This window comes from Stenella coeruleoalba (genome assembly GCF_951394435.1).
Source record: "Stenella coeruleoalba genome assembly, chromosome: 4".
Taxonomy (NCBI): domain Eukaryota; kingdom Metazoa; phylum Chordata; class Mammalia; order Artiodactyla; family Delphinidae; genus Stenella; species Stenella coeruleoalba.
The window spans coordinates 34,005,871-34,033,049 of record NC_137149.1 but is presented as its reverse complement, the minus strand read 5'-3'; the positions used below and the strand labels follow the sequence as shown (position 1 = coordinate 34,033,049).

At 34.2% G+C, this 27,179-nt stretch overlaps 1 protein-coding gene across 2 annotated transcripts in view; it reads left to right on the top strand.

The window, feature by feature from the left end:
* TET2 (tet methylcytosine dioxygenase 2) overlaps positions 1 to 27,179 on the top strand; it is a 130,171-nt gene that overhangs the window by 96,509 nt on the left and 6,483 nt on the right. Inside the window, exons 4-9 of one of the 2 annotated variants that reach the window (XM_079920810.1) lie at positions 1,240 to 1,330; positions 2,736 to 2,829; positions 3,469 to 3,677; positions 16,267 to 16,417; positions 18,360 to 18,449; positions 26,863 to 27,000. In XM_079920810.1, the coding sequence (XP_079776936.1) occupies positions 1,240 to 1,330; positions 2,736 to 2,829; positions 3,469 to 3,677; positions 16,267 to 16,417; positions 18,360 to 18,449; positions 26,863 to 27,000 (773 nt within the window). The remainder of the gene's footprint in view (positions 1 to 1,239; positions 1,331 to 2,735; positions 2,830 to 3,468; positions 3,678 to 16,266; positions 16,418 to 18,359; positions 18,450 to 26,862; positions 27,001 to 27,179) is intronic. The other variant, XM_079920811.1, reaches the window with a different exon arrangement.

The following is a 27,179-nucleotide window of genomic DNA, read 5'->3' as shown; positions in this document are numbered from 1 at the left end:
TAGTAGTTTTACAAGATTAACTTTTATAATAGATAAGGGGACATTATCATCTTCTGTCTTGGTGACTTAGGGGAAATTTTAATGCCAAAGTCCTGAATATTCATAAAGTTGCCCTTTCTCCGTGTATGCATTTGAAACATTGTGTGATTTATATTTGATATTTTCTCTTTAAAAGTTTCATCTTTTTGATAGAAAATATGCTATTTCCCTTTCTTTTTTTTAAACAAGCATCTTTTTGTTAAAATTCAAGATGCATGATAGGTCTGTTGGAATAGGGAAACTTTTTGCTGATTGATGCAATTTTATATATATATATATATAAAGATCTTAATTATAGCTACTCAGCTTGGATACAGTAGAAGACATTTGTAAAAACCAGCGTTCAACTAATGTGGCTAATGGTCCACCCACTTTATGTTATTCCTCTTAAAATGGTACACTCCACATTTTATAGAAGGATGGAGGGAAGATCCGTACTGCCCCTTTGTGTGGGGGTAATATTATTGCCTCACTGGCCTAATGTGCCACACATGTCATAGACAACATTGGGTAAGTTATACTCATCTTCACACCCTTCTCCTATCATACAAACCTTTTTTTCCCCACTTCTCATCTTTGATAGTGTACAAGAGCCTCTTCCTTTTATCTGACCCTCTCTTCAATATTTTCTCTCATCATAAGTTGTTCTAAAGTAGTACATACAACGTGGGTCTGGATTGAATGTTCTTATTTTCAAAACAGAGTAATCGAATATTGTGGGGAAACGAGAGGAGAAAAAGGTATCTTGACAATAAACTGAACAAAATCCTGGGGGTGAGATAGGACAGGAAATTTTATTTTTAATCTTTTAACATCCAAATAACAGGCAGGCTTCTAGTAAGCTGTAATTTTTTTTTCTTCAGTTTAAAAGATTGGACTGTAGTTGATATTACATATAATATATTCTAATTCCCTCACTGTCTATTTAGTTCCACTTACTTGATTTAAAATAATTCCTTATCCCATATCTGAAATGCAATTTAATATATTTTTATCCAACAGGCAGAATGGACATATACTTAATTATTTGGCACATTTTCTAATAGATTAGTCCATCAGTTTACTCATTTTAAAGAAAAAAAATGTTTAAAGTCACATTTAGGACCCTTAATGTACAGGTGGGGGATAAGCTTTGTGGATGTAGCCTTTATATTTAGTATAATTGAGGTCTAAAATAATAATCTTCTATTATCTCAACAGAGCAAATTATTGAAAAAGATGAAGGTCCTTTTTATACCCATCTAGGAGCAGGTCCTAATGTGGCAGCTATTAGAGAAATCATGGAAGAAAGGTAATTAACGCAAAGGCACAGGGCAGATTAACGTTTATCCTTTTGTATATGTCAGAATTTTTCCAGCTTTCACATACAAAGCAGTAAACAATTGTAAATTGAGTAATTATTAGTAGGCTTAGCTATTCCAGGGTTGCCAACACTACACACTGTGCTATTCACCAGAGAGTCACAATATTTGACAGGACTAATAGCCTGCAAGCTGGCATAGGCTGCCCACTTTGAGATGGATGCCAGAAAACCCAGGCATGAACAAGAACCAGCCAGCCAGCCTGCTAGGCACAAGGGTGCTGGCACAGGCTGCAAAGAGAGCGCCCACTCTGGTTTTCCCACTCGATGATAAAAAAGGAAAAGGGGGGAAAGGTGGTATAAGAAAGGACCCATTGAGTCGAATTCACCTAGAGTTATAAATGAGTAGTTATCTCCAAGGAAGTTGTCCATTAGTATGAGCAGAGGGCAAGAGTGATGTACTGAATAGAAATAGAGACAGATTCTATTTATAGCTGCATTTTTTTTTTTTTTTACCTGTCAGTCATAGGTATGCAAGTACTTACCTGAATCTACACAGTTACTCCTGCATGTCATCTTGCAGACTTGAAGACTGTTATGAGCAAGATAATCAATGCAGAGAGAGACTTTCATATAGGTATCCACAGCTCTGAGCTGTTATTACGCTAGGGTGCCTTTTCTTTAAGAGGTAGGCATTTTTATCATTAAAATACATTAGGAGACATTCTGGGCAGCAAGGACATATTCCATATCATTGTTGCCCAAAATTCAAATTATTCATTTCTAAATGAGCACATAGAAATTCACTAAATAATTGTCTAGTAGCCTGGCAGAAATAGTGAATTTCCCTAAGTGCCCTCTTGTATTAGCAAGGAGTAAGTAGTGCTTTGGTTATAAGGGAAAATATAATCTATTTCTAGAATTATCCTATATTTTCAAAATTGCTGGATACTGGTTATTTGCCAGCCTTTTAAAAAAAATGAGAGATTCTTAGAGAAACAGTCCTAACTAAAATGAGTCCCCAAGTTTTAAAATAACTAAATTTAGTAAAGGACAAATAGTACGTTATTTTAGAAGACTGAATTTAACAAACTTTAAAAAGTTTTGTGCTTTGTGAAATTATGTATAAAAATAAGCTTTCCCATTATTTTTACCCATCATATAATTTCAAAATAGTTCATTACAATTATCAGTATATTTTGATACTGAAGAAATACAAGGCTTAAAGTCTACTATCCAGTTTGCTTGGCTTAGTTCTGTTTTTTAAAAATAAACTATTCATTTCTCAGGATGTGGCCATAGAGTAAAATTATGCTCAAATGTTCAATATATTGGTTGCCTCTTAGATTCATTTGCTAATTTTATGTGTGTGTGTGTTTCTGTGGATTTCTTTAAGGTTTGGACAGAAGGGTAAAGCTATTAGGATTGAAAGAGTCATCTATACTGGTAAAGAAGGCAAAAGTTCTCAGGGATGTCCTATTGCCAAATGGGTAAGTGTGACTTGACAAGGCCTTTGGTCTTCAGTCTTGGGCATTTTGATTCATTCGTCTAACCCTGGGAATTGGGTTATCAGATCAGAGAATCATTTATGCCAGTTGAAAGGAATATTGCTTATATTTATCACGTGTCATCTCTTAAGAAAAAGGCAGATTAGTATAAAATCATGTACAAACTGTATTTAATTGAAAAAATTTAATAGTGAGGAGGAGGTCTGTTCAAGTGCCTGCTAGAAGTGTAATTCTTCCCGGCATGTGAGGAAGAGGTCCTTCATCCTTTAAGTACCTGCAGTTAATCTTTGTCATTTTTGAAGACCTTGAACTTTAAAGGCTTGCTTGTCTTCCATCTAGCTCTGGCTTTAGTGCAGGGAGCATTGTCCCCACTGTACTGGGTCGAGTCTGCTACACCCCGAGTGCTTTTGCATCTCTCCCAGTTCTGACCCCAGGGTAAGCCCCGACGTTATAGATGGGCAGCAAAAGGCAAGTTGCAGGTGCTGGTATATGTCGCCCTAATTGTGACCCAGACTTGAGAAAATATACAGACGTCAGTCAATGCTCTCATCTGCTGCAAGTGACCCTTGTTTTGTTTTGGTTGGGGTGGTGGGTGTTGGGGTGGAATGGTGACCCGAACAGGTGGTTCGCAGAAGCTGCAGCGAGGAGAAGCTACTGTGCTTGGTGCGAGAGCGAGCTGGCCACACCTGTGAGGCTGCGGTGATTGTGATTCTCATCCTGGTGTGGGAAGGAATCCCACTCTCTCTGGCTGACAAACTGTACTCCGAGCTCACCGAGACCCTGAGGAAATACGGCACGCTCACCAATCGTCGGTGTGCCCTGAATGAAGAGTAAGTGCATCCCAGGCCTCTCTTCTCTTTCCACCGCTAGGAAAGCTTAATTGTTGGTTTGAGGGCAGAGAGTTGAAACTGCGTTTTCACATTTACAAAACAGGGATCAAAATGCCTGCTTCACAGCCATTCAGTAGGAACTTGCATTTGCTAATGCTAACATGGATACTTCGAAGCAATTTCATTTACTAATATTTTGTACCTTCGGACAGTGTAGCTATGAGTTAGAAGCAGCTTGCTGGAAATCTGAGTGTCTGTACCCACAAACTCAACCATACCATAAACCTGAAAATATTTATGTGTCCGCTTACTGCAAGTGACAACTGTTTAGTGTGCCTAGCCACCACACTAGTAAGTATTGACACCACTTCTGTGTAGCAGTATCTGAGACAGTTTGGTGAGAAACTTTAGGATTCCCAGGTCAAGGACTTTATATGTAACAAACATAAAAATACAAGGCTTACTTATAGAAGTTCTGTAGAAACAAACTGATTTTGACTTCATTGCAATCTAGTCCATTATTTCCATAATAATAATCAAAATCACTTCCACTTTTACTGCTACTAAATAATCAAGAAATTAGTGGCTATGGATGGGCATTATTTTCTAGAAATATGAAAATTTGGAATAGGAGAGCAAGGTATGCAGTTAAATATATTGAATGCATCCAAGTGCTGGTATGGTTTTGTTTGTGTTTTTTGTTTTTTAACCTTATCTACCTGCAGGAAGTTTACATCTTCACTTGGAGAAAGCTTAATTTTTTATTTTCCTTCTGCTATGCTATTCTCGTATATCATTAAAAGAATACAGGAAAATTCACAGTGCAGCACTGAAATCCTATGTAGCTATTTTACTCACAGTCGGTACTAAAATAATTTTAATATTACACTTTTTTCTTAGTTTTTTTAAATTTTTTTGGCAGCGTCGGGTCTTAGTTGAGGCATGCGGGATCTTTCGTTGTGGCGCGGGCTTCCCTGTAGTTGTGGCGTGCAGGTTTTCTCTTCTCTAGTTGTGGTGCTTGGGCTCCAGGCCACGTGGGCTGGAGTTCGCGGCACGCAGGGCCTCCCGCTGAGGCACGCAAGCTCAGTAGTCAGGGCGCGCGGGCTTCTCTAGTTGCAATGCGCGGGCTCAGTCACGCCGCGGCACGTGGGATCTTAGTTCCCTGAGCAGAGATCGAACCCGCATCCCCTACATGGGAAGGCGGATTCTTTACCACTGGACCACCGGGGAAGTCCCTGCACTTCTTCCTTTAGTCACCTTTCTTCTGCATCCACCAAACTACAAAAGAGTTTACTGAGCTTATGGAAATATTGTGCTGCTCACTGCAACAATCTGTTGCTAACCAAATTTGTCCTTTTGCTGACTATTACTCTAACTGGTATGGTTTTACTGTATATTAACATAGGTTCTCCCTCTGGGTCTTTGGGGGTGGGTAGGGAGGGTTGCAAATCAACTATAAACAATCTGTTTAGGAAAGTTACTTTTCACGTATGAAAGTGTGGCTTGGCTTTCTATGATAGTTATGATCCCAAAATGTCATGGTGTGTACCTCAAGGCCATCAACCCACTTTTACAAATGATAGGTTGGACAGGTAGAAGTGGCTGATTCATAAGACATGACTCAAACTTGTGATTGACTGCTTTAGGTATAAAGTAATATTCCATTTACCCTAACATTCCTTGTTTCTCCTTGAAAAAAATGTATGAAGGTGCCTTTAATCAGAAAGAAAATGAAAGTTAAGGCATCTTGAGCTGATGTTGGTGATAGCAATTTTCTCAGGAATTCAGCGACACTGCCTTGTTTTTGTAGAGCAGACTTCCTCTTAGACTTGGTAGCTGGAACTTCTAAACCACCAAAGAACTTCTTGTGAAAATGACATTTGTTTTATTTAAATTTCTTGAAGTTTCTTGCAAACTATATTTCACATTCTTTGTAATTGATTTAATTTTTATTAATATTATACATCTTTGTTATTTTTCCCCTGAAGGCTTTTCTTTGATTCTTATAAATGCCATTGTCTGAAATAGAATTTCTTTCTATATGTCAGATTCTATGTTAAGAACTTTCCTAAATTATGTTATTTTGCATTTGAAAACCATGAATGATGATTGGGCCAGGGTCTAAGAAAAATTAATAGGGACAAGAACAAAACTATTAAAAGATGTGCTTCAAATATTGACATTTTAAAGGCCAATCTGTATACTTTTGCTTAACTTCGTCTATAATTTCAAGATAAAGATGAGTAGTTATTTAGATGACGTTCCAGCTTTGAGCTACCTATACTTAGAGCAAGTTTCCAGAAACAAAAAATATACTTGAGGTACATGATTCAAATAGACACTTAACCAATGGCAATAGAGACTTCACTCGGATATAGCTTTTGAAGTTTCTTCTACCCTATAAAATAAGTTTTATTTCTGGAAAAAGTTAAAATTATGATTTTTTTTGTGAAGAATGGAGGATAATCTCAAATTGGGGCTGCTGACTCATTTTAATATTGAAAGCTGTGGGACCCTCATCACAGGGTTCTTATAAATCCCAGTGCCCACATGCACCATAACCACCCACTGTGAGTCCAGAAAAGAACTCCGAGAGCATCTTCCAGTGGGAGAATCAAAACGGATTTTTACATTTCCTTTGAGCCCAGCCAGCTGTTTCTCCTTTAAAGATTTCCCTTTGAGATTTTTATTTTATGACTAAGCCTAACCAATAATTTTTTGGCAAGTAAGAGTTGTGGGAGTGTATCTGTCATTATAAGGAAGTCAAAGCCAGAAATGTCTCTGCCATGCTGGGTGATATTAAACTTTTAAAGAAACTTTATATTATAAAAATTTTCCAATATACGTAAATGGGGGAGTGCAGTATATTTATCAACATTTTGCCTATACTATTCCATATATTCTGTGCCCCCCCCCACTTCCTAACCCCATCCCCACCAGTGTTTTAAAGCAAAACGGAGGCCATATCATCTAAGCTATGTTCACTTCAGTGTGTATCACTAACAGATAAGGACTTTGTTGTTTTACAATGTTGTAAAACAATATTAGTTTCTACTGTACAGCAAAGTGAATCAGCTATATGTATACATATATCCCCTCTTTTTTGGATTTACTTCCCGTTTAGGTCACCACAGAGCACTGAGTAGAGTTCCCTGTGCTGTACAGTAGGTTCTCATTATTTATCTGTTTTATACATATTAGTGTATACAAGTCAATCCCAGTCTCGCAATTCATCCCACCCTTTCTTTCCCCGCCTTGGTGTCCATATGTTTTTTTCCTCTATGTCAGTGTCTCTATTTCTGCCTTGCAAACAGGTTCATCTGTACCATTTTCCTAGATTCCACATATACGCATTAATACACGATATTTGTTTTTCTCTTCCTGACTTACTTCACTCTGTATGACAGTCTCTAGGTCCATCCATGTTGCTGCAAATGGCACAATTTTGTTCCTTCTTATGGCTAGTCCATTGTATATATGTACCACATCATCTCCATCCATTTCTCTGTCGATGGGCGTTTAGGTTGCTTCCATGACCTGGCTATTGTAAATAGTGCTGCAATGAACATTGGAGTGCATGTGTCTTTTTGAATCATGGTTTTCTCAGGGTATATGCCCAAGGACTTTTTTTTTTTAATAAACAAAACCTAGTCACAGTGTCATTATCATTCATCTCAAAATTGAGTGATTCTTTAATATCATTTAACATTCAGACCATGTTCAAATTCCCTAATTGGATACTGTTCCCAATGTACACATATACATATTAGATATACATATATATAAAGTAAAAAAATATTGACAAAAAGAAAGTCCATATCTTACATTTGATTGAGGGTTTTGAGTAGGTCCCAGTTCATGCCTATTGTCTAGTGTAGTTATTGATAGAACTTCCTTTTACTCTCAAAAGTGTCCCAGTTTGTAAGATACAGTATATGATTCACAAGGCTCTTTTACTTTATTATAGTTTCCCCTCTCTTTTTGATGAATTTATTTGTTAAAGAGACTGTATGATTTGCTTTGTAAAATTTCTCACATTCTGGATTTGGCTGTGCACACTTGCTTAACTTGTTCCTCTGTCACCAATATCTTCCGTACACTGGTAGTTAGAGTTAAATATGTATGTATGCGTGAATGTATATATTAGCAAAATGCTTCATAAGTGGTGATGAAATAATCTTAGTTCTTCATACCCATCAAGAGGGACATAATATCTGCTTTGTTCCATTTATAGTGATGTTATGAGTGTTCAGCTGAGGAGTTGTTAGCTTGATCCACCCATCGTAAAGTTTACCAGAAAACTTCTACCTAATGGTTTAGCACATCGGTCGATGATTATTACCTGTTTCCATTAGTTTGCAAATTGATAATTTTCTTATTTTTTAAAGTATAAATTTGTTATGTACATTTAATTTATTTTGCTAGTTTTTCTATTCTTGCATAAGTTTAAATGACTGATATAATTTTTAGTTTAAATTTTGTTTTTTAAAATATTTACTTATTTATTATTTTTGGCTGCATTGGGTCTTCATTGCTGCGTGCAGTCTTTCTCTAGTTGAGGTGAGCAGGGGCCACTCTTCATTGCAGTACATGGGCTTCTTATTGCAGTGGCTTCTCTTGTTGCGGAGCACGGGCTCTAGGCACGCAGGCTTCAGTAGTTGTGACACTCAGGCTCAGTAGTTGTGGTGCACAGGCTTAGTTGCTCCACGGCATGTGGGAACTTCCTGGACCAGGGATCAAACCTGTGTCCCCTGCATTGGCAGGCAGATTCTTAACCACTGTGCCACCAGGGAAGTCCCTTTTTTTTTTTTTTTTTTTAACAGTTAGAAGTCCAAAGAGGTTGAGAGTGTTTTTAAAAATCTGTTGTATAGGTAAATATTTTGATTACAATTTCTCTGATTTGTTATTTAACCATTAGCCAGATTCTGAGCCATGTTAAAATTAGGCTGCAATGTAAAAATTCTAACAATATTTGAAAGGCCCCTATAAAAATAAAGGTGCCTTTTCAGAAGCCACTTCATATAGGAAATCACCTTGAAGTCATTTTGTTATGTGTGAGTTTTTTCAATTTCTATATAATTCACACACCATAAAATTCACCCTTTTAAAGTATACAGTACAGTGCATTAGTATATTCACAAAGTTGTACAACATTTTCATTGCTTCTAAAAGGAAACCTCAAAGCCATTAGGCAATCACTTCCCATTCTCCTCCCCCGCAAATGGCAACTACTAATCAACATTCTGTCTCTAAAGATTTGTCTTTTCTGGGCTTTTCATATTAATAGAATCATACAATATTAAATCTGTCTGGCCTCTTTCACTTAGCATAATTTTTTTCTTATTTTTTTAAATTTTATTGGAGTATAGTTGATTTCCGATGTTGTGTTAGTTTCAGGTGTACAGCATAGTGATTCAGTTATATGTATACATATATTCATTCTTTCTCAGGTTCTTTTCCCATATAGGTTATTCATTCTTTTTCAGATTCTTTTCCCATATTGAGTAGAGTTTCCTGTGCTATACAGTAGATCCTTGTTGGTTATCCATTTTGTATATAGTAGTGTGTATATGTTCATCCCAAGCTCCTAATTTATCCCTCCCCCCAGCCACGTTTCCCCTTTGATCTCCAAAAGTTTGTTTTCAAAATCTGGGAGTTTGTTTCTGTTTTGTAAATCATTTTTTAAATATTCCACATATGAGTGATATCATACGATATTTATCTGACTTACTTCACTTAGCATGATAATCTCTAGGTCCACCCATGTTGCTGCAAATGGCATTATTTTGTTCTGTTTTATGGCTGAGTAATATTCCATTGTATATATGTACCACATCTTTATCCATTCCTCTGTCGATGGACATTTAGGTTGCTTCCATGTCTTGGCTATTGTAAATTGTGCTGCAGTGAACACTGGGGTGCATGTATCTTTTCAAATTATGGTTTCCTCTGGATACATGCCAAGGAGTGGGATTACTGGCTCATATGGTAGTTCTATTTTTAGTTTTTTAAGGAACTTCCATACTGTTCTCCATAGTGGCTATACCAATTTACATTCTCACCAACTGTATGAGGGTTCCCTTTTCTCCCCACCCTCTCCAGCATTTATTGTTTGTAGATTTTTTGATGATGGCCATTCTGACCTGTGTGAGGTGATACCTCATTGTAGTTTTGATTTGCATTTCTCTGATAATTAGTGATGTTGAGCATCTTTTCATGTGCTTTTTGGCCATCTGTATGTCTTCTGTGGAGAAATGTCTATTTAGATCTTCTGCCCATTTTTTGATTGCATTGTTTTTTTGACATAGAGCTTCATGAGTTGTTTGTATATTTTGAAGGTTAATTCCTTGTCGTCGCTTTGTTTGCAAATATCAGTATTTCCTCCCATTCTGTGGGTTGTCTTTTTATTTCGTTTATGGCCTCCTTTACTGTGCAGAAGATTTTAAGTTTAATTAGGTCCCATTTGTTTATTTTTGTTTTTATTTGCATTACTCTAGGAGGTGAATCAAAAAAAGATATTGCTGCAATTTATGTCAAAGAGTGTACTGCCTCTGTTTTCCTCTAACAGTTATAGTGTCCAGCCTTACATTTAGGTCTTTGATCTATTTTGAGTTTATTTCTGTGTATGGTGTTAGAGAATGTTCTAATTTCCTTCTTTTACATGTAGCTTTCCAGTTTTCCCAGCACGACTTATTGAAGACACTGTCTTTTCTCCATTGTATATTCTTGCCTCCTTTGTCATAGATTAATTGGCCATAGGTGCATGGGTTTATTTCTATTCCATTGATCTATATTTCTGTTTTTGTGCCAGTACCAAACTGTTTTGATGACTGTAGCTTTGTAATATAGTCGGAAGTCAGGGAGTCTGATTCCTCTAGCTTCATTTTTCTTTCTCAGGATTACTTTGGCTATTCGGGGTCTTTTGTGTTTCCATACAAATTTTAAAATTTTTTGTTCTAGTTCTGTGAAAAATGCCATTGGTAATTTGATAGAGATTTCATTGAATCTGTTTATTGCCTTGGGTAGTATAGTCATTTTCGCAATATTGATTCTTCCAATCCAAGAACATGGTATATCTCTCCATCTGTTTGTATCATCTTCGATTTCTTTCATCAGCATCTTATAGTTTTCAGAGTACAGGTCTTTTGCCTCCTTAGGTAAATTTATTCCTACATATTTTATTCCTAGGTCTTTATAATGTTTTAAAGTTTTGTCCATGTCATAACACTAATCAGTACTTTATTCCTTTTTATGGATGAATAATATTCCATTGCATATATATGTACCACATTTTCTTTGTTCATCAGTTCATGGACATTTTAGTTATTTCCACTTTTTGGTTATTATGAATAATGCTGCTATGAATATCTCTGTACAGGTTTCTGTATAGATATATATTTTCAGTTCTCTTGGGTGTATACCTAGCAGTGACAATTTTGGTCATATGGTAACTATGTTTAACTTTTTGAGGAACTGCCAAACTGTTTTCCAAAACAGCTGCACCACTCTTCATGCCTACCAACAATATATGGAGGTTCTGATGTTTCCACATTTTCACCAAAACTACTTATTGGCTGCCTTTATTTATTTATTTTATTTATTATACCCCTTCCAGTGGATATAATGTGTATCTCATGGTTTTGATTTGCATTTCCCTAATGAGTAATGATGTTAGTCATTATTTCATTTGCTATTGGCTATTCATATATCTTTGTTGAAGAAATCCTTTCTTAAATCTTTGCTCCTTTTTAAATTAATTGTTTTTTGAGTTATAAGAGTTCTTTATATATTCTGGATACTAGAACTCATCAGATACATGGTTTGCAGATATTTTCTCATTCTGTAGGTTGTCTCTTCATTTGATGATATCCTTGAAGCACAAAAGTTTTAAATTTTGATGAAGTCAGTTTTTTTTTAATTAACTGCTTGTACTTTCAGTGTCATATTTAAGAAATCATTGCCTAATCCAGGGTATTAAAGATTTACCCCAATGTTTTCTTCCCAGAGTATTATAGTTTTAGCTCTTCCATTTAGGTCTTTGATCACTGTTATGATGTGAGATAAGAGTTCAACTTCATTTTTTTGCATGTGGCTATCCAGTTGTCTCAGCACCATTTGTTGAAGAGACTGTTTTTTCCATATTGAATGGTCTTCTCATTCTTGTTGAAAATTGACAAAGATGTATGTGTCATTTCAGGATTCTTCTATTCCATTAATTTACATATCTATCCTTATGCCAATACTACATGTTGTTGATTGCTGTAGTAAGTTTTGAAGTTGGGATGTATAAATCTTCCAACTGTTTTTCTTTTACAGGATCTTTACAGTATCCTACAGGATACTCTGGGTCCTTTTCATGTCCCTATGAATTTTAGGATGAACTTAATAATTTCCCCATCTGAGATTTTGACAGAGGTTCTGTTGAATCAGCAAATTAATTGGAAAGTGTTGACATCTTAACAATATTAAGTCTTCCTATTTATTAGCACAGGATGTCTTTACATTTATTTAGGTTTTTAATTTCTTTCAATGATGTTTTATAGTTTTCAGTGTACAAGTCCTACACGTCTTTTGTCAAATTTCCAAATATTTTATTCTTTTTGATGCTGTTTTAAGTAGAATTGTTTTGATTTTTTTTTGGATTGTTCATTGCCAGGATACACTTACACAATTGGGTTTTATATATTACTCTTATATCCTACAAGCTTATTTAAGTAGTTTATTAGTGCCAAATTTTTTTGGTGGATTCCTTAGGATTTATACATACAAAATCATGTCATCTACAAATAGAGATAGTTTAATTTCTTCATTTCCAATCTAGATGTCTACTTTTTTCTTTTTTTTTTTTTTTTGATGCTTTTGCATAATTTCCCTGGCTACAACCTACAGTAGATATTGAACAGAATTAGCAACAGCAAGCAGATATTGCTTGTCTCTGATTTCTTTCAGCTTTTCACCATTAGGTATGATGCTAAATGTAGGGTTTTTGTAAATGTTCTTTGTCAGGTTGAGGAAGATTTTTTTTTCTATTCTTAGGTTGAGTATTTTTATCATGAAAGGGTGTTGTACTTTTCTCAAATGCTTTTTCTGCATTTCACTTTGTTAATGTATTTCGTATTGATTGATTTTTATACATTGGACCAACATTGCATTTCTGGGATAGATATTACTTGGCCATAATGTATATTTTTTGTATAGGTTGCTGGATTCCATTTGCTAGTATCTTATTGAGGATGTTTTCATCTATATTGATAAGGGATATTGGTCTATAGTTTTCTTGTGATGTCTTTGTTTTTGGTTTCAGGGTAATACTGGATTCATAGAATACATTGAAAAGGGTTCCCTCTTATATTATTTGGAAGAATTTGTAAAGGATTGGGGCTAATTTTTTAAATGTTCAGTGGAATTCACCAGCAAAATCATGTACTCCTGGGCTTATCCTCGTGGGAAGTTTTTTGATTACTAATTCAGTCTTTTTGTTATAGGTCTGTTCAGATTTTCTATTTCTTCTTGAGTCAGTTTCAGTAGTTTGTGCTTTCTGGGAATTTGTCCATTTCATCTAAGTTATCTAACCTGTTGATAGATCATTTTTATAGTATTCCCTTATAATGCTTTTTATAAGGTCATTGGTAGTATCCTCTGTTTCATTTCTAATATTTTAGTAATTTGGGTCTTCTCTCTTTTTCTTGGTCAGTCTAGCTAGTTTTGTCTACCAAGACCTCAGGCAGCTGCAATGTTCAACAATTGCCTCTGACTATTTTCAACAAATATCTCCAGTGGGGAAAAGGCTATATACAATAGGTGAACTCCAAGTCAGATCAAATGAAGAAAGCCTTGCCAGTGGTGTCTTCTAGAGAACTACCAAATAGGTAAAATAATGACATTTCTCTAGGAATGGGGCTTTGGAGGATATCCAGCCTAATTCTGCCCTCTCCAGTGGTTGCCAGCCTGCCGATTTTCACCGTAAATGTGGGCTGTTGGTTTTCAAGGGTGTCGTGGAGTTCTGGGGACAGTGGAAATAGGGCAAGTTAAAACACTGTAAAGCTTAGCTTCTTACCAAAATTTCATTGCCTTTCTTGAAGAAATGCTTCCAGGACTGCTGCAAGTCTTTTGTTAATTTCCATATTTCTGAAGAGTTGATTCTGACCATATTTACCAGATTTCCTTTTGCTTTTGTGGAGGAGGGTATTTTCAGAGATCCTTATTCTGCCGTTTTTGCTGACATCTGTAAAATTGTAACTTCTAATTATAACATTCCTTCTGCATTTATTAGACGGAATTCTTTAAAGAACTTTTCATTATCAACTGTTTGGTTACCATTAAATATAATTTGTAAACAAATGACAGAATAATGCATGGTAAGTATCTTTAGTTGTGAAATTTCAAAATAGTGATTTGGTGCCTTTGTAACCATCCAAAAATGATCAGTTAGTTTGTTCTTTCTTTTTGGTATCATTATTAACTCATTTGAAAAAAAAAACCCTCATGGATTTTAACCTACATTCATTTCAATGAGAAATGATATTTAGAGATCACAGTATGTGTCCAGATGTGCCCATCGCTACAAAGATATTGTTACTTTAGGCATTTTCAGTGGACTGATATAGGAAGTAATTTTTTTTTGAAAGAGAAAATCTGAGCTTTTTAATTCATATCGTGAGTTCATACTATTTCTTGTTCATAGGATTTTACAGGGTATTTACTTATCTTTAGACTTATTTCATCTTACACTGAAATTCTTATTTTTGACATTAACAATGTTTTCTTCACGTCACAACATACATAAGTAATTTCAAAATAATATCATTACTACAAATAAGACTACTGCTGTCCAGTGAGGTCAGGAGAGCCATACATAAACAAACAATCCACTTCTTAACATGTATCCAAAGGGAATGAAATCATTATCTCAAAGGGATAGCTGCATTCCAATTGCAACATTATTCACAGTAACCAAGGTGTGGAGACAACCTAAGTGTCCATCAATGGATAAATGGGTAAAAATGTGGTTTGTGAACACACGCAGAGGAATATTATTCAGCTTTTAAAAAATGAAATCCTGCCATTTTCGACAACATGGATGAATCTGGAGGGGATTATACTAAGTGAAATAAGCCAGACAGAGAAAGACAGATACCTGATATTACTTATATGTGGAATCAAAAACAAAAAAACAAAAGTCAAACTCACAGAAACAGAGTAGAAAAGTTGTGAGAGGCTGGGGGATGAGGGAAATAGGGAGAGGTTGGTAAAAGGATATATATAATCTTTCAGTTATAAAATGAGTAAGGTCTGAGGATCTAATGACTACAGTTGATAACACCTTACTATATAACTGAAATTTGCTAAAAGAGTTGAACTTAAATGTTCGTTGCAAGAAAAAAAAATATGTGAGGTGATAGATGTGTTAATTAACTTGATGGGAAAATCCTTTCATAATATATGCTTGTATCAAATCATCACGTTGTATACTTTAAATATCTTACAGTTTTATTTGTCAATTATACCTCAGTACAGCTGTGAAAAAATACCTACTGAATATAGTTTTCCTAGTGGGTTGGTTTATCCTGTTTTTAATGTTTGGTTTCTTTGCTTGTTTGTCTATTGCCCTTAGGATATAACTGACTTGGGATGTGAAGTCACAATACTGTATTTTAGCTAAAAACTAGAAAGCACTCAAATGCCCATCAATGGTGGAACGATTAATTTGTGGCATATCCATATAATAGAAACTGTACTCAGTGAATAAATACATCAATATAAAGTATAACTACATGCAACAATGTGGATAGATATTCCAAACAATGTTGAAGAAAAGAAGACACAAATAAGCTTATACTAGATAACTGCATATACATGTGTATGTTATGTATGTGTGTGTATGTATATGTGTACATATATATACATATACACATACAGTTTTGCCTATTTTTATACTACAGTATAGAAATATATAGCATACTATATGTAGTATAAAAATAGTCAAAACTATACATATGTGTGTGTACTATACTATACGTTGTATAAAAATGGGCAAAACTATATATATACACACACACATTTATATACACACATACACACCAAATTCAGTAGGTTTATAGTATATATAGTATAAAAATAGGCATATATATATACACACACATACATACACTATATTCAGTAGGAATATAGTATATTTTATATAGGATAAAAGTAGGCAGAGCTAATCTCTTCTGACAGAAGTTACTGTTAGGAGGACAATGCCTGGAAGGAAATATAAGACGGGATTTAGGGGTGCAAGTATATGTTTTGTTTCTTAGTTTGAGTGGCACTCACTTGTGTATGTTTCATTTGTGAGTGATGAGAAGCTATAAAATTATGTGTACTTTCTCTGTGTGTATTATACTACAATAAAATATTTGTTCAAGTTGTCTTTTAAAGCCAATCGAAAGAGTTCTTTTCTAATGTGATTGTGGCACAGCTTAATATAGAGTTAGACTTCTTTCAAAACTAATTTGCGTTCATTTTGGAATGTAGACACCCAGAATATGAGATTTATAGCCTGGACAGTGCTCTCCATAGTCATGAACTTGGTTCTTTGATTTCTCAGGAGAACGTGTGCCTGTCAGGGGCTGGACCCAGAGACCTGTGGTGCCTCCTTTTCTTTTGGTTGTTCATGGAGCATGTACTACAATGGATGTAAGTTTGCCAGGAGCAAGATCCCAAGAAAATTTAAGCTGCTTGGGGATGACCCAAAAGAGGTTTGTTTACTTCCTGATGTATAATCTGTTTATTTTTCATGGAGAATTGATGAGCACAGATGAAGTGAACAATATAATATACTCAAACTCTCATTAACAGAGAATTTCATCTCAGAGATAGATCAGTAAAATTTTGGCTAAACGGTAGGCACACACAATAATATTTTATAAAATTAGCATAATAACAACCATGTGATACTAAAGTAATAAAGTTTGATCAACATAAACTATACTTATGGCCTTTTACGCTTATTGTTTGTCTTCTATGTAAACTCCAGAGTTTCACACAGCTGTCATTTCCATATTAAAACTAAATATTACTACTTCAGTGTTAGAACTTTCATCTTTTGAACCTGAATTATAGAAATCATGTTCGTGACTGCCACATTCATAAAAGTCCATTTCTAGTCACAGTTTCAACCCATGAGATCTGATGCCTTAATGTTACTCTAATAAATGCATTCAAGTAACTAAAACATATTTAGATTTTAATATAAAGGTGTAGTTGAAATAAATGAACATTGATTTCTCATTGACATCACTGGTTTTTGTCCTTCTCTAGAATATATATTTCTCAAAATATAACTTGTAGATCAGTATCACGTTTAACAACTTTTGTGTAGCATGGTATTCTAGAGTATGCTAATTGAATAATCAGAAAACCTCAGTATATTTAGCATTCATATATGATCAAATTTTTAGTAAATCTATACATGTTATAATTTTTTTCAAATTTTAAATGCAGTTGAAATATGCAATTATACTATTGATATAATTTTTATATGTCCCTTTGAAAAATTTGTTAGCTTTATTATTTGTGACTATAATAGTAAGTGGAAGTTTAATAAAGTGCAAAAGCTCTTCAAGTCATGATATAAATTTTTCATAGAATCGTAACATTTTAATAAGCTGTATTAATGTGCTAGACATCCTCTTTGCATAAGAAAACACAAATATTTGATAAACCTAATGAATAGCAATTTTGCCTACTGTCTTACACTTTTAATTTTCACACTGGAGAGCATTTTCTCCACTACTTCATAAATGTTTATCACTCTGTTTCATGTAAACAAATGCAGGGGATGGCTAGTGACATCCTACCTCTGTTAGGTAGGAGGACTCCAGTCAGAAACCTCCTCACCTTCTAAAATGCAAGCAAGTATACCTCTGCCAGCTGCTTACATCTCCCAAGGTTTTTAGAGAAATATCAATGTGAAATGAGAACTTCTAAGTATGAATAGAACAACTGAGTATCATCCCCTACCATTTAAAAAAGCATATTCTTTGCTTGGGGGTAGGGGCGAATATACCTGAAGTATATACCTCTCAAGTAAACTTTACAAAGTTTTTCATATATACCACATTATAGTTCTTAGGGTTTTATTCATATTTGAATCACATAGTAATTTTTAGTTCTATGGAGTGATCATTTCAAATTTTGTAATGCTATTTTTTATAAACATTTAAAATATAAAGATTAGAAATAGATTAAAACAAATCCTTTCAATAGCTCATCTTCCTCGGCCACTAATTGGAGAAGAATAGAGAATGTGACCTTTTAAAGACCGTATGGCTTCATTCTCCTAATCCTACTACCAGCATAGACTTATATTAATAAAATGCCAAATATCTGCATGCAAAGTAGAAAATTGATTAATCTCATGTAAATACCAAAGAGCTAGACATTTAACAGCACATACAAAAATAGGTCTATGCTTTTCACTTAGAAATAGTCACGTTAAGATGATATTTAGTTATTGGGTTGGCCAATGTTATGGGAAAACCCCAAACAAACTTTTTGGCCAAGCCGATATTTAATGAGACGGTATATATTTGTGATTTGGATCTAAGATATAGGGGAAAAAATCTAATTGATAGCCTCTCTCATATATGGATAGAATGGATTTAGAATTTAATATGTAGAATTATTCATTTTATACAGGAAGAGAAACTGGAGTCTCATTTACAAAACCTGTCCACTCTTATGGCACCAACATACAAGAAACTTGCACCCGATGCATATAATAATCAGGTAAGTTTAAACAGTTATTGACAATGATTAGAACACTTTACTTACTCATTATTGGTGGCCTATCTTTCCAAAAATATTTTTGAAGCAACGATTTTCCTTTATTTTTCTAACTTTTTCTCTTCCTAATTGTTGAAACCACTGCAGTGTTCTGTTTTTGATATATGAATATTTGATATATGAAAACTACACCATCCAAAAGAGTATATTTTTGGTCTTTTAATCTGTAAAGATAATGAGCTTTTAAGGCTCACAAGCTATTTTACCTACTAATCTTGTTCTCATATGGATAATTTTATCTCTGTAAGCAGACTTTAGTGATTAATTGCAATTATATGGCTCATACTATAGGTTCTAACCACCTGTTAACTGTTTCCACAGCAAGTCTATACATGTAAAGCTATGGGTGTACTACTTTGTAAGTGTATATACATGTGTCGAGATATGTCAGATTTTGCTAGATTTTTCCTTTTTCTTTTTCCTTTCCTATTTTCTAAGTGTGTGCTGGGTTATACCTATATGGAAGGCCAGGTGATTTGTTCAGAAATGCTCGTGAAGGAGGCAAAAGACTGTGAAGTCTACACTGTTTCAATAACATCAACAGCAAAAGCACTAAATGAAAGCCTGTTATGAACCAGATGCTGTGTTTAGTCACTGTGGACATTAAGATGAGCAGTGCAGATTCTCTGTCCTCACAAAACTTCTTCCTTAGAGGAGACAGATATGTAAAATGCCAGCTATAGAAAAACATGATAACAGCTGGGATAGGAGTATGCACATTTCTGAAGGAACAAAAAGGTTCTCCCTGAAAGTAGAGATGTAAGGTCACAAATGGCCTTGGAGGCCATACAAGATCTTTGAACTTTATCTTATAGGTAAGAGGCCTACCACTGGGGTGTTCTAAGTGTATATTGGGGACAGTGAGGGTGAAGTGATTTAACTTGAAAAGGTCACTCAAGCCAAATAAATGAAATACAGCTTAGATTATAGAAGATTAAATTAGAGAAGTAAGCTGTTGCAATCACTGGGCAAGAGACGGTAAGGTCCTAATTTAACGAAATATCAGTAGTGATAGAGAAAATGAAATAAGTATGTGAAATATTTGGTGGAACTTATAAACTTAGTGACCAATCAGATTTGAGAACGAGCAAAAGAGAGAATTTGAGGGTCCACCAAATTTCTGGCTTGGACAGATGGTTGTATTAGTATTAGGAATCAGTGAGGAAAACTAAGTTTGGAGGAGATAAGGAGAAGATGACAAATTTCATTTTGGACGTGCTAGGTTTGACATACTTCTAGGATAATTAAAAGAAAAATCGGGAGAAAAATCCAGGTTAGCACTGTGATTTGGGAATTATCAAAATGCAGGAAATAGTTAGTAGTAAATACAATTTTTCAGAGTGAAGATTACAAAGAGGAGAAGGGGCTAATGATTTTAATATTTAACATTTTAGGGGTGAGTGGGGGAAGAGAAACCAGTGAAGGAAGGACTGGGGGTAGGAGCAATGGAATAGGAGAGGTTAAAGATTTAAGAGGAAGAGGAAGATTGATAGATGGAGGAAAGCTTGAGGTGATGAGAAGGTATTCAGAACAGAGTACACAGCAGTATGGGTACGGGAAAGCGTGACGTATGACACATTTTGCAAACATTGTCATTTACTTAATAATGTTAAAGACTATAAGGGGACTAGATTAGTCTACATAGCAGAGACAGACAGGGCACCAATTCTAGCCAACAATTTAGTTATTCTTGTTTCCATTGTGGACTTTAACATTTTCCCCAAACCTCAATTCTTTTTTTTTTTTTTTTAAGTGGGAGCAAAGGACGCAACTTTAATAATGACTGTCTCTTTATAAGTTGTTTTATGTCACAACCTAGATATTTAGAGATATATGTTAATGTCTATGAAAATTATTTTAAATGCTATTAATAACAGTGGGATTAATATTGTTATTTTTACAACCTTACCTATTTTAATCAGTGTCACAGAAAAGTATAAGGAATGGTTTGCTACTGTTGTAAAATAATTCTGGTGAGCAAAATAATAAATCAAGCTATAAAAAGAAAATAAATTGAGTCTATGTTGCTAGATTTCAAGTTTGGCCATTTTCTGTTGAGTGAATTTTTTATAGGGGCTATTAATCAAATGGCTTTAACTGGGGAAAGGGACAGAACAACAAGCATTGATGTTCTTACTCCTTTGATTCCTATTATAGACTATCTCATACAAACTTGATTATCTAAGCATTTATATTCTACACTATTACTTTTTGTTTGGAGTATTTTATGCATTTCCTGAACCTGGAATATCTAAAATATGAAGGTACCCCCAAGTTTTTAAGTTATAACAAGATGATTAGGTATAATTCCTTAGATGTGTTTTAATATTTGTATATGAGTAAATGTGTAGACAGATACACTAAACAATTGGCATGAAGTTTCAGTTAAGCAAGATGAATAAGGTGGACAGATCTGCTGTACAAATCGTACCTATAGTCAACGATAATGTACATTTAAAAATTTGTTAAAAGTGTAGCTCTCATGTTAAGTGTTCTTACCACAATAAAATAAAATTTAAATACATACATACATTCATACATTACATTAAAAAATAAATGTAATGTCTATATAAACTAAATCAACTGATGGCTAAGAACGAATAAGGTGTTTTTTATATTGCATGGTAGGTACTACTGGAAAGTTTATCCATATGTCTTAACATGGTTTAGAGACCCCAGAAAACAGCCATGTGATCTTTTCCTACAGTATACATAACACATCAAGGTTATAGGTGCTGTGGAAGTCTACTATTTGGTATTTGCCTCCTTCCCCCAACTGAATATAGTACCTTTATTTCTCATATATGAATGTTCTTCTTTGCTTTGTTCCTTGATTTCATAAAGTCTTCTTATTGCTGAAGTTAAGCTTCATTGGGTCTTCACAGCATTTCTTCTGTTAGCTCCATGGAATTAGCATATAGGTTTTCTTAACTTAAATATCCTTTATGTCTATCCAGTAGAGTTATATTTCTCTATCTATCTTTTCTATGGTTATCTTACCATTAAACTTTAGGACTGAATTAGCAGGCTCAAATCTCAAAATCATGTGCTTTCGTCATGTGTGGAGATGACATTTTAAACCAAGAAAACTTTGTTTGACAGTGGAAATAGTTTCTGTCTACACTGTTCAGAACGGTAGTTACTAGCTGCATGTGGTTACTGAACACTTGATATGCAGTTAGTGCAATTGAGTTAATGAACTTTTCATTTTAATTAATTTAAATTTAAATTGCTACATGTGGCTAGTAGCTGCCGTATTGAACAGCACAGATTTACACCATCAGAAAGCCATGCACTTAGAACTGTCTTCCAGACATAGAGATAAATTTCCAGTAATCCATTCACAGACCCCTGCATGGTATTTCTTATGAGATGGCATGAGTCTAAGGACCAGCTAGATTTTGTATACATTTTTATTCAAGGAACAGAATAAAGCCAACTAGATCACATCATCGCACAATATTATTACACTAATATATGTGTAATTAGAGTCCCAAAAGGAGGACAGAAAAATATTTTTAAGTATAATGGCCAATTATTTTTCAAATTTGTTCAAAACTATAAACCCATTCCTCCCAGAAGCTCAGCAAGCCCCAATTGGTGGTGGTGGGGGGAGATATTAAGAAACTATATAAAATCACATTAAAATCAACTTGCTTACAGTGATTAAGAGAAAATGTGAAAAGTAGATGATGGGGGAAAAAAAGACATTACTTATAGGGAAAAAATGGATGACACACACACAAGACTTAAAGTCTGAGAAAGATGCAAGAAAAAAGAGGAAAAACATCCTTAAAGTACAGAAAGAAAAAAAAAAAGACTATCAATCTACAAATCTATAACCAGTAAAAACAACTCTCAAAAGTGAAGACAAAAATAAAGATTTTTTTTCTTCAGGCATACAAAAGCTGAAATAATTTACCACCACCGGCAGACTAAAACTTCAAAAACGTTAAAGGAAGCCCTCTGATAGAAAAATGATACGATAGAAATCTAGATTGGCAAAAAGGAATGAAAACATCATAAATAGTAGATATGCGAGTAAAAAGACTTCTTCCCCTTATTTAAAAAATTTCTTTACAAGATAGTTTGTTATTTTAAAATATATTAAAAATGTAATTTAAGATTTATAACATATAAAAATAGCACAGAGGCTTGGGGATTGGAAGTATACTGTTGTAAGATTCTTATGTCATATATGGATGGAATGGTATATTATTTGAATATAGACTGTACACTACACTGTAAACCTTAAAGCAGGCAGCCACTAACAAAAAATGTGTAAGTAATCCCCCAGTAAAGAGATGAGAATGGAATTAATCCCAAAACATATTTTAAAATATGGAACTAAAAGAAAACTAAAACAAATACAAAACAAATAGCAAATGGTATATTTAATCCCAGCCATATCAAAAACCACATTAAATATAAGTTTTTTTAACATTCCCAATTAAAAGGCAGAGCTTGTGATATTGAATAATCACATTGATACAGAACAATTGTGATATTTAAAAAAGCAAGAACCAAGAAATACCGTGCTTGGGCTTCCCTGGTGGTGCCAGTGGTTGAGAGTCCGCCTGCCGATGCAGGGGACACGGGTTCGTGCCCTGGTCTGGGAAGATCCCAGAGGCCGCAGAGCATCTAGGCCCGTGAGCCATGGCCGCTGAGCCTGCGCGTCCGGAGCCTCTGCTCCACAACGGGAGAGGCCACAACAGTGAGAGGCCCACGTACCGCAAAAAAAAAAAAAAAAAAGAAAAAAAAAGAAATACCATGCTAATGTCAATCAAAAGAAAGCTGGAGTGATATTAATAGCAAAGTAGATTTCACAGCAAAGAGTATTATAAAGAGGATCATTTTATAATGATAAAAAGGTCAGTTTAGCAAGAGAATATGATGATCCTACCTATGCATCTAATAATAGCTTTAAATTTTATTAAACAAAAACTGATACAACTAAAAACAAAGAAAGCTACAGATACAGTCAGTTTTCAATATATCTCTCTCAAACCATTAGAACAAGTAGACAGAAAATTAGTAAGGGGACAGAAGACTTGAACAACACTTTTAACGAAATTGATGTTATGTATAGAACTCCCCATGCAATGACAGAATTAACTATTTTCAAATATACAAGGATGATTTACCAAAACAGTTTATATTCTGGGTCATGAAACAAGTATTGATAAATTTAAAAGCCAAAAAATATGTTCTCTGATCACAATGAAATTAAATTGAAAATCTGTACCAGAAGGATACCTACAAAATCCCTAAATATCTGGAAACTTAGTGACTTATTTCTAAATGACCTATGGGCCAAAGAATAAATCACAAGGGAGAAAGTATTTCAAACTGAATGAAAATGAAGATGTGACATTGAAATGTGTGGGATGCAGCTATGAAGCTTACTTAGAGAAAGATTTATCGCATTGAACATTTATATCAGAAATGTTATATAAAAGTCTCAAATCAATGATCTATGTTTATATCCTATGAAGCTTGGAAAAAGAGCAACTTTAGCCATATAAAAGGCAGAAAGAAGGAAAAACTAAAGAACAGAAATCAATGAAATAGAATACAGAAAACAGAATGTATCAGTGAAACCAACAGCTAGTACTTTTAGTCAATTTGTTCAAGAACAGATGAGAAGGTACAAAATGTCAATATCAAGAGTTAAAGATGAGACACCATTATATATCCTACAGATAGTAAAAGAATAATAATGAAAACATTATTAAAATTTTATGAAAATAAATTAAATGCCTTAGATGAAATGGGCAAAGTCCTTGAAAGGCACAAATTACTGAAGCTTACTAAAGAAAAAGTACCATGAATAGTCCTATATCTATTTAAAAATTGAATTTGTAATTAAAAACTTTCCCAAAAAGAAAACTCCAGGCCCAGATGATTTCCCTTCCAAATTTCACTCATTATTTAAGAAAGAAAGAATAGTTCAATGGAAACTCTTCTAGACAGTAGCAAAGGAGTAAGTACTTCCCAACTCATTCTATGAGGCTGGAAATATCCTGGTCAGACAAGGGCATTAAAGAAAAAATAAAGTCCAATGATATTCATGAATACTGATGTGAAAATTCTTAACAAAATTTCATCTAAATACATCCAACGATGTGTAAAAGGGATAATATATTATGATCAAATGGAGTTTATTTCAGGAGCAGCTGGTTCATTTAACACTCAAAGATCAATCAATGTGATTCACCATATTAACCAACATAATGGGGAAAACTATCTCAATAGATAGAGAAAAAGCATTTGACAAAATTTAACATCTGTAGAAGGAAACTTTCTCAGCCTGATAAAGGGCATAGATTAAAAACCTAAAACTAACATGACACATAATGGTGAAAGAACTAAAGTGTTTAGTGTTTTTATGGTAAAGCAGCAAGTTAAAGAAGCATTTCATTCCTTAACTTGCTCAGCTAGGTGGAACTGTAATTTCTTTGCTCCATTTTGTGACATGAAACTTTTTAATGCTATTTTATTGTGATGGGATCGTGCCTATTACCTAAGGTAGGCTTTGCCATCTGTGAAAACTCAGTAAATGGAAAGCTAAATTTTTTTAAAGAACACATTATACATTGGGAACAAGAAAAGCATATCCATTCTCACCACTTCTAGTTAAAATCTTTTTTTTTAACTTCTCAAGTAGGTTTTGCTATTTGTTGAAGATGTTCTCTGTGCCATATTTATAAACATAAATTTAATATACAATTGTCATACAATAATAAAAATAAATACTTTTTACTCTTTATCAAATGAATGTTTGCTTAAGAAAATTCAAGGGATGTTTTCAAGAATAGTTCTCATCTTGCCAGCAAGCTTTTTGTGACAGCCTAATTTTTTAAATTGAGGTATAGTTGATTTACAATGTTATATGTTTCACATGTACAACATAATGATTCACAATTGTTAAAGATTATACTTCATTTATAATTATTATAAAATGTTGGCTATATTCCTTGTGCTGTATAATATATCCTTGTATCTTATTCTATTGAACATCTAACTGGAAATTTTAGACCATGAAATAGGCAAGAAAAAGAAAATAAAAAGGATACAGATTGAATATGAAGAAATAAAACTATCCTTATTTGCAGACAACATGTGTGTGGAAAGTCCCAAAGAGTCTACCAAAAAACTTCCTAGAACTAATAAATGTTTTAGCACAGTTGCAAAATACAAAAATCGATTGTATTTCTCTATACTAGCAATAAACCATTAAAAATTGAAATGAAAACCAATAACAATTAAAATAGCATCAAAAATATGAAATTCTTAATATATATCTGACAAAAATGTACAAGACCTGTGCACTGAAAACTACAAAACATTTCTGATAGAAATTATAAAAGACCTAAATGGAACGATATACCATGTTCATGGATCACAAGACTAAGTATTATTAAGATTTCAGTTTTCCCCAAATTAATCAATGGATTCAGTACATGACCTATCAAAATCTCACCAGGTGTTCTGAAGGAATTGACAAGGTGATTCTAAAATAAATAGAAATGTAAAGAACCTGTAATAGTCAAACTTTTTTTTAAAGAACAGAATTTGAACACCTATACTCCCTGATTTCAAGATTTACTACAAATCCACATTTACTAGTAATCAAGACAGTTGATTATTGGCATATACACACATACATACACACACACACACCAGCACACCATTACATAACAAAAGATCAGAATAGAGAGTCTGGAAATAGATTCAACATGTATGGTCAATTGATTTTCAACAAAGGCAATCCAATGAGATAAGTGTAAACTTTTTACCCAGCAGTGTTTGAACAGTTGGATATCCATATGGAAAAAAATTCTTTGACTCTTAATCTCACACCCTATGTAAAAATCAACTCAAAATGGATTTATTTATGTAAAATTCTAGAAAATGCAAACTACAATAATCTCTAGTGACAGAAAGCAGATCAGTAGTTTCCTGGGAACAAAGTGGGAAGCATGAATTATAAAGAGGCATGAGGAAACTTATGGGAATGATAGATATGTACATTATTTTGATTGTGGTAGTGGTTTCATGTATGTATATGTATGTGTGTGTGTATATATATATATAATCAAATAGTATAATAAACAGCATATATTTAAAGTGTAAGTCAATTATATCTCAGTAACACTATTAAATAACTTTACTGTGTCAAGGCATTTGCTCTATTTTGTGTCATTCCATTGTATTTGGGGATATAAAATATAATACTAAGGAACCTTTTTGACCTGCTCAGTACACAGGTCCTGTACTTTTTTGTCAAATGTGTGCCTAAAGATTTGAAATGCCTAAGTACTTCCCCAGTCACACACTCGCTTCCGTTTTTCAGATTGAATATGAACACAGAGCACCAGAGTGCCGTCTGGGTCTGAAGGAAGGCCGTCCGTTCTCAGGGGTCACTGCATGTTTGGACTTCTGTGCTCATGCCCATAGAGACTTGCACAACATGCAGAATGGCAGCACATTGGTAAGTGGTGCGAGGAGAGGTTAGCAGCATGTCCTGTTGAAGAGTAGAGGACTGGAAGTTAGCAGCATTTAGAGTAATATGTTTTCTGCCGGTGTCCCTGCAGAGAACAGTGTTTTCATGAATGATTGCTATTGCAAGGTGACCTTGTTTTGCATAACTAGTACTCTCATAACAGGTTG